Here is a 20,662-nt window from a genome sequence, read left to right on the forward strand (position 1 = left end):
ACTTTTTTTAACACCTAACATGCTCACTGATGGAACATAGTCAAAAAAACAAAAAAATAAATAAATAAGTTTAAGACAAATTTGTGATCAAATATTTAGGTCATTCAAATACAAAACTTACCAGATACAAAATGTTTTGAGCATACATAGACATGTTTTGTATTTGGCGACCAAAGTTTGTTTTTGCAAGATGAATCAATTCTATATATAGCATTAAGCCACAATCTTCTTCTTTTTGGATCAGCAGGCAAAATATAAAAACTCAAGTTCGGATGACTTTTAACATTGGTTGAACAATCAAAAACACAGCATCCTTTCACCATTTTCAAGCGCAATGTTTGCCCCCATACCATAATGGTAGCCGAATAGTTAGTTAATGTGACGTCAGCTTCGCCGCAAGGATATGTATATATACATTTATGTATATTATATTCTATTTTAGGTTTTTTTTGGGTTTGCTTTTGAGTATTCTTCTTTATTTTATTCATATTTATTTTTTATACTTGCTTATTTTCTTGTCTTTGTCCTTTAGAAATTTGTATTCTTTACAAGGTTGCTCTACTTGTTTTAAAAAAGCTATATGAAAGCGAACCTTCCAATCGGTATTATGTTATTTAACACCTTGGCGCTACTGCAGTTTCTACCCCCCCCCTCCTTTTTTTATGATTGATTATGATAGAGAATTTTATGCTGATTAAAATCGTATAAAAACATAGGTCTGAAAATCAACGGAAAATGCTCTAATTCGACGTCAAAGATTAAAAAAATCCCAATATAAACGCTAATATTCGCCATTTTGAAAATAACTGCTGATTGTGTTTTAGTCACTGTAATTAACTCGTAGTTAACGTGGTTTTTACGTTAAAAAATAACTAAAACATGTTCATCTTGTGAAATTTGCACGCACAATTTAAAAAATTCTTTCGTGCTAACCAACAGAATTTCAAAACTAAATTCATTAAAAAAGGAACTATTGTAAACATACAATGCAATTAAAAAGTAATTAACATATGATTCGTCATTTTTTTTAAATTTATTTTATTTTCATAAGTAAGCAAGACCAAAGAATAAATTACATTTTATTCAAATTTATTGAAATATTTAAAATAACAAATGTTATTCATGGACATACTGATGTTCATTGATGTTCGTTGAAGTATGTTTATTTCAAGTTTTATTAATAAAACGTACAAACATTCAGTATGTTCATTTCAAATTTTATTTATGAACATACTTCAATAATGTTCTCTGCAAAAAATGTTTTAAATAAATTTTTGTGGCTATGAAAATAGCCGTTTTTGGTTTACAATGATCCTAGAGTATAAATTATAATGTACGTGATGTTTCCTATGCACACAGTAAGCACTACTCTGGTCAGACTGGGTATGCTGTTACAACCTGGTCCCAAACCTTTGTATAATATTTACTGGTAAATATATTGTTATTGTTGTTATTGTAACATTAACATTAACACTAACAGCTGAACCCTAACAACAAAAATCAATCATCTATTAATAATATGAGATAACTAATAATATTTTTTATCATTTTAAAGAAATATTATTGGTAAACACGTAGAACTAATGCATACAGAATTTAGCTTGTCACAGAAAAATAAAAAAATGTTTTTTTAAAGATGCGTCAATGTTACCTTACATAAAATGTGACCTTACATAAAATAAGATATACTCACTTTCTTATTATATGATAAAGCTGTTACATTATTTCTTTGGCGCAGAGGATTCCAATGAGCTTTTGCAAATTGTGTAATAAAATCTTGAGCTTCAGCTGCTGTTTGAAAGCATTGTCCCTTATGTAAGTCCATTTTTTTTACCAGCTCGTTGTGTTTGTTTTTCCGGTTTTGCTTCGTTTTAAGTCGCTTGCCTCATCTTAAAAAAACTTCCGCTACTCTAGCAAAATTCTCAGCTTGAGGTGGCGGTATTTACCGCCGCAATAGATTACTCATATATATATATATATATATATATATATACATAATATATATATATATATATATATATATATATATATATATATATATATATATATATATATATATATATATATATACATATATATATATATATATGTATATATATATATATATATATATATATATATATATATATATATATATATATATATATATATATATATATATATATATATATATATATATATATATACATAAACATTGTTAAATTATTTATTATAATAGGAATTTATCAACAATAAAGTTTCGCTAGCGTACAACGAGTACCAGCAATTGTCGATCGACGCGATAGTGAATAATAATTGTTCCCTTACGCGTCGACAATTATGACAATTTTTGTCAGAATTGCTTTTTGATTAAATTGATGGAAAACAGATGATAAGGTTTTACAAAACGCAAAAAACAAACAAACTGATTTAGGAAAAACATGTTATGTCACGAAAAGATTAATTCGTAATAATTTTTGTGATCCAAGAGTTCTACCATTATTAAAACGCTTTTGGACTATTTATAGGAAAAAAGCTAGGACTTTTAAGTTTGAGGAACAATTAATTTTTGAACCATGAGTCCTTAGATATAATGGCGGCAGTGATTCCGGGACTCCGGGTACAAACGCAATAAGTTCTAAGTCATTAAATTTCATGACTTTTTCTCTTATAGAAATTTATAACTCAATAAACATATAGTGCTTTTACACCAGAGACCAAGAAACAATAGAGTTACAAAGCCGGAGTCGTTTTAGGACTCCGCACCCATGCCAATATAATATCTGGTCTGCTTTTTTTTTGTACATAGCAACGTCTCTGTGACCAATATAAGAAGAACACTACTTAAGACTTGAATCCAATCAGAGAAGAATTTTCAGCGAACAATTTTCTATTAACCATATTGTCATGGGAGTTCGAAGTGCCAAGTGAGGGTTTCATTACAAAAACCATAATCGGTCAGTTTAAGACCAAGCGGTTTTATATGTATATATATATATATATATATATATATATATATATATATATATATATATATATATATATATATATATATATATATATATATATATATATATATATATATATATATATATTCTTTCTTTTTTACAACTATATAATTTTAACAAGTTTTAACAAAAACGGTTCTAAAATAATTGAAATAATCTTGAGATATATTTTATGTACAAAGTTATATAGTTAAGTATTACAATTTAAATTTTGAGAAAAAAAGTTTAAAAAACTAAACTTAAAGTTATGTTGTCATGGGAAAATTGTGTGAGATCTTGTATTTGAGAACCAATTTTTTTAATTAATTGCATGAGATACTTATATATATAATATGTTCACAACTTTTTGTTTAAAATATTTTGATATTTTAATAACTCATAAGATATCAGAAAATTTCTAAATTTGTTTTTTTATTTATAATTTCAAACTAATTAATTTTGCATCGAAACGATTTTTTCATATCGAAATTGTAAAATTAGTTTCGAAACATTATTTTGATTTCGAAATTCTGAAAATTTTACCGAAATAATTTTTCACATTTGAAATTGTAAAATTTGCTTCGAAATATTTTTGCGATTTCGAAATTCTGAAAAAAATATTGAAACAATTTTTCACCTTTGAAATTCTAAAATTTGCTTCAAAACATTTTTGCGGTTTCGAAATTCTAACAATAACACCGAAACAATTTTTCACTTTCGGAATTCGAAATATTTTTGAGATTTCGAAATTCTAAAATTTGGTTAGAACTATTTTTTGCAGGGATTAGAACCCCAACGGTTCTTTTGCAGGGATAAGAACCCTCAGGATAAGATAGGGGATTGATATTTTGTGACATTTTGTTGAAAAGCGAGGAGGGGGATCTGAAAAGTTTTTTGCGTGACATAATTTGCAAATGACCCCTTACATCTACACGGCGAAATGTTTCATATAAAGTATTAGCTCTCTCAAAGTGAACAAAACCTACCTATAGCAAAAGCTACTTAAGTGTTTCTATTTACAACTCAAATTGTAAATTTTGAACGTATAATTTTTTAGATTTTTACTTATTCACTTCCCAGTAAACATTGAACAGTTGGTAAGTAGTTGGCCCGAACCTAATAACCAACTATTAGCTACAGTTGGGCCAACAGTCGGCTATTTAGTTGGTATTGCGAAAAAACGTAACACTCTTACCAACACTTAGCCAACTGTTTTATAAACTGTTGGTACCATTAACGGCCCAACAATAATAAAACAGTTGGTTAACAGTCGGTACCATTACCGGCCCAACTATATGATTTTTTTCGCGATCATTTAAATTCGCTTTTGCACTTTTTTGCACAATTGAACGTGCAAATGTTATAAATGTTTTAACTATCTTTACAACTTGACGTGATGGTGAAAAATGAGCTGCATATTTGAAATCAAAAGAGAAATGCTATACAAAAAACAAATTGTTTGATCGGCAAACAATTTTTTTCTGTATAGCATTTTGTTTGGCAGAAAAAAATTTTTTTTTGTTGACCTGTGTAATACAGTAATAATCATTGTAAGAATAACAGTAGTAATAACAATAACAACTACAATTATAATAATAACAGCAGTAATTTACAACAGTAACAATAATAAAAAAAATAACAACAATAAAAATAACTATAACAGCTTAGGTCTATCAACACAAAACACAGTAACAATAGCGCATAGCATAAAATATTTGTAAGCACACATTACTGTGTCTCCAGAGTAACTAAAAAAGAAAAGATTATAAAAAGGCTAAGCAACACAATGTATTAACACTGGCATATAACACCACGGCCTATTAAGATGTTTTATAAAATAAAATACTTGGACTAAAAAGATTTTATTAATTACAATATTTGAACCACCGAAGGGCAATTATAGTTAAATATTTGGAACAATTATACCATAAAATAGCAAGCAACTCGGAAAATATTTCTTATAAATGTTCATTATCAATTGAGGTATTAAGAAATACGTAAGAGCTCAGTAATTACATAAGTTTTATTAATACTCTCTTTGATCTAAGAGAGATTGGGAGAGAAAGAAAGTGTTTCCAAAGCAGCACGTTAAAAAAAGTAAAAAAACACGCAATAAATAGTAGTAACTGGTTTTATTATGTTACCAGTAAACAAAATTATATTTACCTTGATTTAATTTCCAGCATTTCTTAATTAAGCTCCAGCTTCTCTCTAACTGTTGACTAATGATTTATTAAGTAAATTTCACATCATGTTAAATTTACAAAATTAAAACCATGTTTCAACAGTAATCAAAGTAATCAAGAAATGACAAAGGCAACTAAAAAAAAAAGAAAAAAAAAAGAACATAATTATGTTTGAAATTATAAAAAAATTTAAAATCATTTAAATTTAAAACTAAATAGTAAAATTCATACTTTACTTTGTTCTAAAATGCCTAAAGTAAAATCAAATTAACAGACATTAATACTGCTTGATACTGATTTCTGGCATGTAAGCTTTCTGATCACCGATCAGCATTTCTTAGATTTCAACGACAACTAATTTCATCTTGCTTAGATCTATCTCTTTCACTTGACAACAACTATTTTCAAGTTGCCTATTAGCATTTACATTAATAACTTCTTTTAGCTTAATATTATCGATTTCAATTTCACTATTATCATTAAACATTTTACTAAAAATATTACTATTGTTACAACTGAATAAAAAAATGTAAAAGAATCTTACAAATTGTGATCTTTTCTAATCAAAGACTATATTTAAACTTAAGGTAATCTTGGTGATGCAAACCAATTGCCAAGTTGTTCGTGTACTGTTTGGTTATATGATGCATATCCGTGCAAACATTTTTTTGCCATTTTTATTAAAGAAAATCTGTCATGGTCTAATTTTGATCCCTCTTATGGAGAATCAGCATATTTTTTGCTTGACCCATTGTCAGATGACAGTGTTTTTATAGATTTGGCTTCAAACAATATATCTGATATAATAAGTCTGAATAGCCTTGAAGATGCAAAACCACTGCAGGAATCTGTGCCATCTGAACATAATCAGCCAATACATAGTATTCATTGTATTAACAGTAATGTCTTAAACCTTGATCAAAATGTAGTAGATGGTTTCTCACAAGCAAGACACACACCAGCAGCATGTTGCAAGCTCCTAAATGCAATAATAAAAATGACATATTAATGTGACTCTCAAATAGCTACAGACAATCTGTTTGATGAACTTTCTAAACATAAAACAAGCTTTGCAAAAACTCTTAAAAGCGAGCAAGGGGTTATCCTCAGTCCAGTTAAAGAAACAGAAACTTGGGCCAGGTCAAATTCAAAATTACCAGATCTTGTTAATATTCCTGTTCGACACAGAAGGAAAATGTCAAAAAGAGTTGGTTTGAAACATGACAAGATCAAGGCAGCCTCAAATATCGATGTGCTATTAAAAGCAAAAGATGAACCTTGTATGACTGAGATTTTAACTAATCATGTAATTGATGAAAATTGTGAAATATTTACAGTACCCAATGAATCAATTAAAACAATCGTCGATAGTGTATGTAAAGTAAAAGTAAGATCTAATATTTGCCAAGAGTTAGACAAAGACAACATTGTTAATGATAATTTCCAACTTAAAAGGGATGTGCACTCTATTCAGCAACTGAAATGCTCATTGATTAGAGATTTAGAAAGGGATGACATAGGAAAAGAAAAAATGATAAATGATAAGGTCATTCGTTTTTTTCAACGAATGATGTCAATTCAGTTTAACATTAACATTGGCCTGCAGGATTCAATTAACGGAAAAGTTATGTCTTTTGATATATGTCCAAGCGATCCATTTGTGCAAATTCTTCATGATGGTAATCTACATTGGGTGTGTGTTACCACATATGATTGCAAGCCTGGGTAGATATATGCTTTTGACAGTCTTTTTCGTGCTTCAATAAGTATTGAGTCAAAAAAGCAAATATGTTCTATTTTGCACTCTCCACAAAAAAAAATTATTATTAAAGTTTTACCATTTCAACAGCAAACATATGGTGTAGATTGTGGTCTCTATGCTATTGCGTGGGCTCAACAGGTACTTGAAGCAAATAAAATACCACCAAGTACTCTTATGTTTGAGCAAAGTAAAATGAGGATTCATCTTCTTAACTGTATTCTAAACAACCGGTTAGATGTTTTCCCAAATGCCATTACTCTTTCTTTGTTTAGAAGATGTGTAGCAAAGAATTTCCACATTCCTCTACATTGCTCATGTTGCATGTTTTGGATCCTTGAAGATGAGCACATTTTTAATAGGTACGTTATCATTTTTATTTAACTTTAATATTGGTTGAGTGAGCATATTAACTTAGCATGGCAATGTTCTTAGTGATTGTTTCCCTATAAGTTTTTTACTATACATTTTAAGATATCATTGAAATCTATTTTTTTATTTATAACGTCTAATAAGTTTGTTTTTGCAGGCAAATGGCTCAATGCTGTCTTTGTAAAAAATGGTTTCATCGTGAGTGTCAAAAAATTCCACTGAGTGCTTATGAAAAGGAAGATGTAATATGGATCTGTTCCAATTGCCAGATGCACGCAGCATAAAACTGAGGTTTGCTCTGTTAATAAATGTCATAAGTTGTTAAGGTAACCCAATATATTAAACTGTAAAAATTATAGTTGGTTATTGTTACGAAGGTTATTATTATTGAAAGTATTATAATAGGTATTGAGATATGCTTTTTTATATAAATTTTTGTTGTTGCATTTTATATTTTTAAAATCTCAGTTTTAAATTGACAAGCACACAATAAATTGTTTATTTATAAAAAAAATTTAAATTTGAACCCCTTATTAATTGCAGTTTAGGGTTTTAGTATTCAATGTTTCTTCTTTATCACTGAAATTAAATGAAATAGCTCCATTCTTGCATTCCTGTTGCTGTTAAAGTAATACATAAAGCTGGGAAATAATACCAGTTATTGGATATGCATATAGCTTGGTAATGTAATCGGTAACCAGTAATCCGATTGTTGTTATTGCATATGCATATAGCTTGGTGATGATACCAGCAATCCATTTGTTGTTATTGGAAATGCATATAGCTTGGTCATGATACCAGCAATCCAGTTGTTGTTATCGGAAATGCATACAGCTTGCTGATGATACCTTTTTTCAACGCAAGCATTCAACAAGAGCGGACGCAATTTTATTACGAGGAGAATTTAAAAATGGCAGTAACACTTAAAGAAATAAAAACAATGTTAAAAGAAATGTTTAAAGAATTCAAAAAAGAAACTGAAGAATTGTTTCGTAAACAAGAGAAAACTGTTATCGATATTATAGGCGCTAATATAAAAATCATTAACGACAGATTAGACAAAGCTGAGATAAATATCAACGTGAATGTAAACAAAATTAAAGAACTCTCAAAGGAATTGGAAGATATTAAGGTTAGTCTAAACTACAACGAAGAACTAGTTGACAAAAAAATACGTAACAACAATAAACAACTTGATAAAAAATTCGAACATACTAATATTGAAAAATATATGAAGGAAAAGCAACGAAACCTGGAAGATAGATCAAGAAGAAATAACCTACGAATCGATGGAATTGATGAAAATGGACAAGAATCATGGGGGGACTCTGAAGAAAAAGTTCACGCATTCTTCTGGCAAAATCTTCGAAAATATCGAAAAATATCGAAAAAATCAAAAATATCGAAATTGAGCGTGCCCACCGCACTGGATTGAAGAAAGATGGACGACCGAGGACAATAGTTCTTAACCTGCAGAAATATAAAGACAAAATAAGAATCTTGAAAGAATCTCATCGACTTAAAGGCACAAATTGCTTCATTAACGAAGACTTTTCTCGTGAGACCGTTGTCATTCGGAAAAAGTTATTTGCGGAAGTTAAACAAAGGCGCTCAAATGGTGAAAATGTATCGGTAAGATATGACAAAATTGTTTATCTTAATAAAAATTTTGAAAACAATCTTAACAAATAACTAGCACTTCTAAAAAGAAATCCTTTTTTTTTTCCATTTATTATCATGGCTATGACTAATAACTATGAATGCCTTTTTTTTAATTTATATGAAACAAATCTCTTTTCTTCAGAAGAAAACCTAGACCCTGAAAATAATTTTTATCGCAGTATTTTATCCGATTGTTCTTATCATTTTCCGAACCAACCAGAAGGGTTTCTTTTTAAGAATGCTCGCGAAAAAAGTAATAAGCAAATTGTAATTCTCCACCTCAATATAAGAAGTTTGAAATGCAATTATGAAAAACTTTTAGATCTATTAGAAGAAGCTAAACACATTTTTAATATTATTTGTTTAACTGAAACTTGGATCACAGTAGATGAAATAAATAGTAATTTTGATATTCCTCATTTTAATATAATTTCTATGGAGAGAAAAACGAATAAGCGCGTCGGTGGGGTATTAATTTATGTTCACGAAAATTTTGAGTATTGTTTTAGGAATGATTTGAGCGTTTCTGACAGTGATAAAGAAGTTGTAACTATTGAAATTACAAATAATCAAACTTAAAACATTTTACTAAGCTGTTGTTATCGGCCACCTGACGGCGTGAGCGAAAACCTGAGCATGTTCTTACAACAAATCAAAAAAAAGGAAATAATGATAAAAAAGAAAACTATATAGTCGGAGACTTAAATATGAACTGTTTTCTCTATAATGACGACCATAAAATTTTTATGACGCAATTTTTGAAACAGGGTCAGTTACTTTAATAAATCGACCCACAAGAGTTACAATAAATACAGCGACTCTTATAGATAATATTATAACTACTGATATTCTCAATAATAATATACAATTAGGTATCATAAAAACTGATATATCAGATCATTTTCCTCTATTTCTGAAACCTAATAAAACAAACTCAGAAAGAAACATCAATACCAAAAAAGTAATAAGAAAACGCATTTATAATGAGACTAATATTAAGTTATTTAAAGACCAACTATCATTACTGCATTGGAAAAATATAAATTTTGATGATAACGCTAATAATATTTATGAAACTTTTTTCAAAACTTTTTTTTCTGTTTATGAAGTTAATTTCCCAATCATAGAAAAAGCAATAACAACAAAGAATATCAATACACCCTGGATTACTAAAGGTTTTAAAAAATCATCCAGAATAAAACAAAAATTATATATAAATTTTTTAAAAACAAAAACAGCTTCAAGCGAAAAAATTTATAAGAACTACAAAATCCTATTTGAAAAAATTCGCAAAAACTTGAAGAAAAATTATTACTCCCAATTATTCAATACATTTAAAAACGACACAAAGCGCACGTGGCAAATAATGAAGGAAATTATTGGCAAAAAAAAATCATGCTCCGGTTTCCTGCCACAAATGGTTAGAGTCGATAACAAAAGTTTATATGAACCAAAAACTATAGCTCAAGAATTTAACAAATACTTCACTCATATAGGACCAACACTGTCTGAAAAAATCCCTAAAACCAAATCTTTGTTTACTGATTATTTAGAATCCCTGGATAATTGCATTTGTTTGGATGAGTTATCTTCCGAATTATGTTTTGATGAGTTCGAAAGAGCCTTTAAATCTGTTAAAAAAAATAAGGCAATTGGAGCAGATCAAATTAATGGAAACGTGATTATAGATTACTTTGAACAAATTAAAGATGTTCTATTTAAAACCTTTAAGGCTTCTATCCATCAAGGAGTATTCCCGGAACAATTAAAAATTGCCAAAATTATTCCTATTTTTAAAGAAGAGGACAAATCTGAAATCAGTAATTATCGCCCCATCTCTGTTCTCTCCACATTTTCGAAAATCCTAGAAAAAATTATGTTCAACAGATTATACAAATACTTTCATGATAATAATCTACTTTACATTAATCAATTTGGTTTCAAGAAAGATAACTCAACTGAACATGCTATTATCCAAGTTGTACGTGAAATCTCAAAATCATTTGAAAAATCACAATATACACTAGGAATTTTTATTGACCTATCAAAAGCTTTTGATACGGTCGATCACCATATTTTGATTCATAAACTCAAATACTACGGAATAAAAAATGAAATTTTAAAATGGTTTAAAAGTTATCTATCTAATCGAAAACAGTTTGTATTATTTAACAATGATTATCAATCCACTTTTCTTAATACTTGTGGAGTTCCACAAGGTTCAATTCTTGGACCTCTCCTTTTTTTAATTTATATAAATGACTTAAATAAAGCTTCAAAACTAATGAGCATTATGTATGCAGATGATACAAACCTATTCCTTTCTAACTATGATATCGCTGAACTTTTTAAAACAATGAACGAAGAACTCAGACATATATCTAATTGGTTTAAGTGTAATAAGTTAACCTTAAATATTAATAAAACAAAATGGGTTTTATTTCATTCGATTTCAAAAAAACGATTTCTCCCTACAAATTTACCTCAAATTTTTATCAATCAAAAGGAAATCAAAAGAGATTCTGTTACAAAATTTTTAGGTGTTTATCTTGATGAAAATATTACCTGGAATCACCATATTGATTATATAAGCACAAAAATTTCTAAAAACATGGGGATCCTATATAAATTACGAATCTATCTCAATAAGAAAGTCTTAATACAACTTTATTATTCATTTATACATAGTTATTTAAATTATGCCAATATTGCTTGGGGAAGTACTGAAAAAAGTAAGTTGCAACGTCTTTATCTCCGTCAGAAACGCGCAATCCGTATAATCAATTTTGCAAATCGCTTCTCTCATTCGAAGCATTATTTTATGGAAATGAGAATTTTGAATATATACGAGTTAAATGTATTTAATACTTTATGTTTTGTATATATGTGGATAAATAACTTATCCGTAGCCGTTTTCAAAGATCTTTTTTCACTTAAACCAATCAGTAAATATACTTTGAGAAATAATAACTTTTTAAATGAACCTTTTTGTCAAACAAACTTTAACCAATTTTGTATTACCTATCGAGCTTTGGAATAAACTTGTTTTTGCCGAATTTTAATTTTGAAGTACCTATTACTTTTTGCCTTTTTAAAAAAAAACTGAAAAATCTCATTCTTTCATTAGATAATATTTTGAGTTATTATTAGTAGTAAAACTTAAAAATATTTTTTGGTCTACTTTTTTATTGTTTATATAAATGTTTACGTTTATAGAATTTTATTCCTACTAATTTTATTTATTGTTCATATACTTTTTACTTTTTAACTTCCACATTGGTTTACTCTTGTATACAATTCTGATGACAAGATCATCTTGATCTTTCTTCAGATCAGATTGTTTACCTTGTAGTTTTGTAAAAGTTTATTAATTTTTTTTTTATCTTATCTTTGTTAAATGCTTATTTAAGGTTCTGACGACAAGATCCTTGTGATCTTCTTTCAGATACCTTGTTTATATTTGTTATTTTTTTATCATTGTAAGTTTATATTATTATTTTTACTATTTTTTATTTTAAGCTGTACAACGATTAACAAATGTAAACCAAAAAAAAAAAAATAAAAAAAAATAAAAAAAAAAAAAAAATTTTTTATTTATAAAAAAAATTGAAATTTGAACCCCTTATTAATTGCAGTTTAGGGTTTTAGTATTCAATGTTTCTTCTTTATCACTGAAATTAAATGAAATAGCTCCATTCTTGCATTCCTGTTGCTGTTATAGTGATACATAAAGCTGGGAAATAATACCAGTTATTGGATATGCATATAGCTTGGTAATTTAATCAGTAACCAGTAATCCGATTGTTGTTATTGCATATGCATATAGCTTGGTGATGATACCAGCAATCCATTTGTTGTTATTGGAAATGCATATAGCTTGGTCATGATACCAGCAATCCAGTTGTTGTTATCGGAAATGCATACAGCTTGCTGATGATACCAGCAATCCAATTGTTGTTACTGGAATGCACATAGCTAACTTTTTAATAGCACTTGTAAGTTTTTTTTTAAATATTTTTTCTCTATATTTGAAATGGTACTCTCAAGTGCTTAATGCATATCGAAGTAGAAATGAAAGAGGGTAAGGAAATAATGCTTATAATTAAAGGAGTTAGAAATATTTTACATAATCCAACAGGGGTTGTATTTCTTTTTAGTTCCAATAAATGGGGTTTCGATTGAGTTACATCTAAATTGCATAACTGTGGTTGTAATAATTTCAATTGGATTTAATAAGCAAGCAACATGGTAAGTTTATTTTTGCTTAAAATTGGAATTTAGTTTTAGATTTAGGCATGCAGTTTATTTGTTTTTACTAAGTGAAAATTAATTAATATCGTCGTATAAATAAGGTCAGTGATAGTGAAGTATTAAAAAAAAAATTAATAAACGTCCCCTCCAGAGTATTAAGCACCTGAGACTATACTATATGGACATCATGATCGACTTGCACTGTTAGTAATAAACTGTATTACTATGTCGCAACGTATATTGTACTGCAATACCATAAAAAATTTATTTCTTATTTTTAGCTAACAGCAAATATTGGCGCCATATGATGCAAGTTTTATGTATAAATCTGTTACCACAGTTCTGTATTGCACCCTCACTTTCATTATTTTAATTATTCAAAAAAGAAAGTCATGTTTCTCAACCAAGATAATGAATGCAATAAATATTTAATTCAAAATATTATTTTGTCTTCATCTTATTAAATTAACGATTTATGACCTTGGGCCCAAGGCTCTAACAAAAAAAAACGAAGGCTGTACTTATCCGTAAAACTCTCAGTTTTTTCCGTAAAAGGATTTAAAGATTTAGCCCCATTAAGTGTGTTTTTACCTGCAACCTGTTTATGGTATAAACGAACAAACACCACAGAAAAGCATTTGAGAAGTTTGAATTCCTAAGGAAACCGATGTAAATAAATATTCATAATCTAAAAGAGTCATAGTATACACCAGCTAGATTTCTATCTTTTTCAAGGGATTTGTCATATCTACTCTTCTATTTCCCACAAATTACTTGTCTGCGTTTCTTAGTTCTTTATTTGTCTATATTCATATTAATATTATCCAATAAACAAGTTATTTATTACAAAAAAAATAATTGGCCTTGTTTTAGTTCGTTGTTCAGCAAACTCAAAAGTCAGCTAAGTTAACCCATTTTTTAATATAAATAATGAGCAATCCAGTTATTGTTTTTTTCCTAAGGTTGTTTTGAGTAATGGGAAAAACTGTTATTTGATATGTATCATGTTTTCTAAATGAAAAAAAAAGGGGTATAAAAGGAATTCTTGGTAAATGAAAAAAATTGTGCCGTTGCTATGGCGGTTGTTACGGAGTATAAAATTACAAGGGTTCAATAAATTCTAGTTTTTAAAAGATCTTCAGTAAATTTTTAAATATAGTTTTTAAATTGTGAGTCTATTATAAATCTTAAAAAAAAAAAATTTTAAGACTTCGACTAATCTTTTATTAAGTAATTTTTTATTGAATTTTTTACTTTTTTTATTTGAGTTGCTATGGATATCGACAAATGCTTAACAACTAGATACTTTCCTTGTTTACAGAGCGCAGTGGGCCATAATTTACTTTTACTGGACAAAATGAATAACTCATCATGTATAGAAGTCATAAGTGAATTTTTTTCTCAGTTAAGTAATTTAAAGATTGTCGTTCCAATGCTCAGTGATCAGTAATAACTTTAAATTAGGCCAAAATAAATTTTGTTGAAAATATTTATCCAAAATTGCTGAAATTTTGCTCTGTGATGTAAAAAATGTTGACGAGGAAGAAAGATATGGTAATGTACTTACAGTAACATATTGATATTATGGAATGTGACAGCGGGTTTCCTCGCTCAATGGTGTTGTTACACAATACCCTAAAAGTGTTTACGTAGGTAGGTCAACATAAATGAATTTAGTGTTGCATCAGCTCTCGTACAGTTTAATGATGGCAAAACTGATATAATAGATGTTCTTTGCTGTGTAGGAACTACACCAGAACATTTTACTGAAAGCGGATTCTAAAATACTGATATGCTGTGTGTAAAGCTTATGGACCCAAAATCAAAAAGTTTAAAATGCAAAGAAAAAAGCTTAGAGTATCAAGGAAAAGATTTGCTGATAAACAAAATGATAAAGAGGGAACAATACATAAAGATGGGGGATTTTTAACCTGTTTTTGTTTGTTAATTTATTTGTATAATTATTATATAAAGTTTGATTTTTGCAGGAGTAATATTTGTCCACTCACCTTGAAATTTTTACAGATGTTTATTTTAATGAGCTTCATGTCCTGAGATAAAGAAATTATGAATAAAATTTAAATTTAAATTTTTATGGGCTGTTTTAGGGTCAGGAATTTAGCCTAAATTTAGACTTGTAAAAAAAGCTTACGATACTTCAAAATTAAAATATATTCAAGTTTTTTTTTTTTATCTTACGACATTCATCTACTTAAAATGTACAAAAGTGTAAAATTTTGAGACTTGATATATTTTTGACTTTACATATCTTGATATATTTTTGAGATATCTTTTCCAAGAACTTTGCAATTTTTAGGCCCAAAACCACTTAAATTTGCCCAAAAAGTAGAGAGAAAAAACTTTTTTTTCTCAAATTTTCTTGATTTTCAAATTCATCTTGATAATAAGGAATTCATATTGAATAATGTCAGAAGTAAAAATTTTTTTTTTAGCAGTCTACCACCTTAATTATCCAATAAAAAAATATGGTTCTAAAAATTTATAACAATTTTATATGTATTATTAACACGAAAAATATTATTAAATTAAAAAAAAAAAAAAAATTTTTAAATTATTTTTTATTAACAGCTTAAAATGCAAACGGCACGATAGTTATACACAAATATGTGTACATTTTATAACAGTTGGATATTTAAGCTATATAATGATATATAACTTGGTATATAATATAAATATAAAATAGTACATCATTTTTAAGAATATTTTTTTTCCACTTTAATAGCTTCCACTGAGAAACAGATGCATCATTTTTAAAAAGGTTACAGAACAAAAAACTTAGAGGAAAGTTTTTTTATAATTGAACTTGAATTATTTGACTTTAATTGTTATGTATATATATGATCTATATATTGGATCAATTGATCCACTTTAGGGTTTTTAGGTATCAATGATTATAGCCGCATCTCTGAATGTGTTTTTTACGTATTTTTTTTCTTTTTTCAGTAAATATCAAAATAATAAAATTCATAAAATCGTTATACATGAGACTCTAACCTTCAAGACCAAGACTTCAAAACCAAGACAGTTAAATATGATTCTCCAGACCTACATTTCTGCATTTTAGTGAATGTATAAATTGAAACAATTGAAATGTACAATTGGAAACGTAAGGAAAATTCAAATAAACGCAAAGAAAGTCAAATACGATATATATATTTCTGTTGAAAAAAACAAAAAAAAAACACTGACAATAGAAGTTACACAAACATATATATATACAATACAAAAACTATTTGTATAAATTATTAAAATGTTTATTTTCCTCCACCTACACCTACCCCTACCCCTTCCATAACCCTGCCAAACGAAAAAGGATCATCAGCTCCCCCATTATCGGTCCACTTCCTATAAGAATTGGTGGAAGTGGGCCCACGATGTCGTCTTCTATAGATTTTATAAACTTCGTACGAGGTATCTAACAAAAAAAAAAAAGTAATTATAAGGAACGTCAAAATTTTTTAAGAAATAGTTATATTAAAATCTAAGACACTTTTACCGGTTGCTGCGGAAGTTGAAGCTAAAAAATTAAATGTGGAATTTGTTTGAAAGAAAACATCGGAATTTTTGGAGAATATGAAAAAAGAAAAATCTTTAAAATCTATATTTATACAAAAACTTAACTAATTACATTTAAATACTTTTATATTGAAATTACCACAAACTTTATTCAGATAAATTTTTTTTTAACAATAAAGTATTCTTACCTGAAGCTGCCACTGGTGCATTAGTTGGTGCAGCTAAATAATGCAATTAGTTATAAGCAAACAATAAATTTTAAAAACATTTATCGAAATTTATTGAAAAAATTTTTCTAATAACACTAAATAACTAACATTAAATATAGCATAATTAAATAAGTTTAATTTTTGTTACCTTTATCTTCCCATTGACACGTTTTACTAAATAAGTTATAAAATAATATATATTAAACATCGATAATCATGTAATCTATAATGCAATAATGTAATCTATAATAAATTAAAGTATATATCTAAAATAATTAAAATATAACAAAAAATAAATCCCAACACATTTCTCTTTGTTGTTCCACTAAAAAAATAAAACATAATAGTTACAAAAAGAAAACAGAAACAAATATATCTTGACTGTTTTTAAATAAAATTTGTCTTTTTACCATCTCAAAAATTTTGATTAAAAATATAGATTATAAAAAATAAATAAACATACATATATCTGTTTGTTGTGCAACTAAAGAAAAGACAAAATTGCAATTTAAATAACAAGTCTCTATGTAGATAGTATTTGATCTATCTTTTATATATGTTACACTTGTTTTTGTATTGCTCAATTAATTAAATTTTATAAGTTGTTAATAACAGATTTAGTTGTAGTTTAATTTTACATTTGTAAATAAGACTTTACAAATGTAAAACTAAACTAAAACTAAAACAAAACCAAAGTGTAAAGGTTTTTAATTTGTAATACATAAGATTGCTATTGTTTACATTTTAATTAGCTTTTTTGTTGTTGACATAATTAGTTATGCAGTACAATCTCTCTAATTTTATTCTTCTTATTTCGAAAACCTCCATAATTCGAATAAATGCAAGTTGCCATGAAATGCCCTTATGTGAAAAAAACTTTCTATAATTCGAAAATCTCTCTAATTTGAACATTAATTTTTGCCCATAAGATTCAAATTAGAGATATTGTACTGTATTAATTGACATCATACAACCAGTTATGCATATAAGCTAATACAAACATGCGCAAGGCTTTCTAAATCTTATTGACCCATCTATTTTCCAAGTTAAGCGTTTTTCTCAATGGTTAAGATGTACTGCACTTGGAATTGAAAAAAAATTTGATGTTAACCTTTCATCATAAAATATACATTACTAACTGTAATGTATACTTTCTCCTTTAGAATTTTGTATTCAATCAGAGTGCACAAGCATTTCCAATAAAGTCTTCATATACAATGAGCCCTTCGCTCTCTTGCACTTTTTTGCAACCAGTACTATATTATAAACTGACCATCCAATAGCTAAATTTAAAACAACCACACTCTTGTTGGCTCATCCTATCTCAACTACACAAGCTATATTGCTCAAATTATATTGCTACAAAAATACAATGGGTAATAATACCTGTATTTATTCAGGCATTGATTATTGGCTAAAATAAAAATGTCATCTAGACAAAAAAAAAATCTCACTTATACTATACTTTCAAACATTTTTTCTCTATCTAAAAATAGATTTACATCTAATACGGTTTAATAAATCAATAACATAACGATAAAAAAAGAATATTAGTAAATATATTTTGTTCTACATCTTAATATATACACACACTTATATATACAATATATACATGTATATACATATAAACACATATAATTTAATAAGTTACAATTAAAAAGATACACTTTGGTAAACTATTACTGGAAATAATAAAAACTAAAGATATTGGAATAAACTAAACTAATAAAACATGCGTAAAAAAACAATACTAATAAAGCAAGCATAAAACTTTTAGTCAGTCCTTCCTTCCTCCTACCGGAAATTAATGATACATAAACAAACTTCTTAATAATATAATATTATCAACAATATCAATTATTAATAACTAATATATCTCTTTTAAATATACAAAATTAAAGTTTTTGAAAAATTACATTTTTTTGATTTTTTACTTTTTGATTTAAAAGATCTGCTTCCTTCTACTAAAAAAAAATAGCATAATAATATAATTAAATAATACGGTATGTAATTTAATTAAATTTTTTTTTCTCTCTATATATATATTTATAAAATATATTAAAAGATATACTTGATCTCCTGGATGATCTTCCAGATCTTCCAGATCTTGATCTAGAAGATCAAGGTTGATCATCTTCTAAAAATGAATCAAAATTTATATATACATGTATATATTGTATATATATATATATATATATATATATATATATATATATATATATATATATATATATATATATATATATATATATGTATATATATATATATATATATATATATATAATATACATGTTTAAAATACCATATAAAAATTCTGTGAGTTATCATAACTTTTATGCTTTTATTTATTTTCATACAAACCTTAATGTCAAACAAGTTTTTATTAATCCTAACTTTGCATTAACATTATAATTTAAATAAATGATTGATAAACAAAACAAAAAATGATTTACTTTTTCTTACCAGACGAGGAAATTGTTACAGAATCTGATGATGATGACATTTTTTAACAACAACAAACAACAAAAGCCTTATTTGTCTTTTATATTATAAGTATATAACTATATTTAGTATTATATAACTATATATGTTTAATTATAACTTTATATCTTTATTAATCTGTTTAGCCAAGATTAAAGACAAAGCTAAGCCTTACCTTAAGCTTTAAGTTGGCGCACGATTTTTATGTTTAATATCGTTTTAAATTACACGAATATAGCGCATGCGTAAACCTTTTTTGAGGTCTGCGATTTTAGTGAAACCGGAATTGTACTTTTGAACGATAGGATATAGCACTAACCGGCAGGATATGGCACTAACCGTTTCCGTTAGGTATAAACTAAAAAAACAAAAGTAATCATATTTTTAAGTTTTTTAAATTTAGCAATATGTCTCTAATGGAATAACAAATTATTGATTAGTGGTGTAGTGGTAGAGCGCTCGCCTCTTAATCGAGAAGTTCCGAGTTCGATCTTCACCATCTCGCCGGTAGTACTGCGCTCATCTTGTTTCGCCGCGTAGCGGTCTTGTTCGTCAGGGTTTGTGTTTCGGAGTTATAGTGTTGAGAGAGGGCTGTAAATACAACTAAAGCAGCATCCTTGACTGTAATGACTTTTGGCCTTGAGTAGGTAAATTAACACACAAAATAAAGCTAGACACGAATTAATAAATTCACTTCTTTTCTTTTTTCTACGATAACATCAGAATACTATCCTTACTATATATCTGCGTAGCAATTACAAGTTTTACAATTGTTGGGTTTAAGGGTTAAAGATAAATAATTTAACGTGAAACATTTTGCTAAAATGAACAGTTAAATTATATAGGAATGCAACAAACTTCCTTGTGAAATGACTATTTTATTCGATATTATCAACACGGGTGAATGACCTAAAAAAAACCTTTTCTTAAAAAATATGTTTCTTGTCATACTATACTATAAAGATATAAATTACTGCTAAAATATACCTCGTGAGTTAAATGTTATTAAAAGTAGTAAATTATCACAACAAAAATGCCGTAAAATAATAACAATTCGCATCATAAAGTAAATGCTTTTAGTTTGGTTAACGTATTTTTTTGTTTAATTTGTTTGTCTGGGTTAACAAAAAATGCCTTGATTGTTCAATTTTTCTACTTATTTAACTATCTACTTATTTAACTTGACTTAATAATACGTTAAATAAGTATCCGTAACGCATGCCCAGAATATCGTTTTGT

General features: G+C 27.4%; 1 protein-coding gene across 1 annotated transcript in view; it reads right to left on the minus strand.

Moving 5' to 3' along the window:
• LOC136073963 (THAP domain-containing protein 2-like) overlaps positions 1-353 on the minus strand; it is a 440-nt gene extending 87 nt beyond the window's left edge. Inside the window, exons 1-2 of the mRNA XM_065786261.1 lie at positions 122-353; positions 1-26 (exon numbers count right to left, since the gene is read on the minus strand). The exon at positions 1-26 is cut by the window's left edge and continues 87 nt beyond it. Coding sequence (XP_065642333.1) covers positions 1-26; positions 122-353 — 258 coding nt within the window. The remainder of the gene's footprint in view (positions 27-121) is intronic.
• Positions 354-20,662: the final 20,309 nt, after the last annotated feature.

Source organism: Hydra vulgaris, chromosome 01 (assembly GCF_038396675.1).
Source record: "Hydra vulgaris chromosome 01, alternate assembly HydraT2T_AEP".
In the NCBI taxonomy this organism is placed as follows: domain Eukaryota; kingdom Metazoa; phylum Cnidaria; class Hydrozoa; order Anthoathecata; family Hydridae; genus Hydra; species Hydra vulgaris.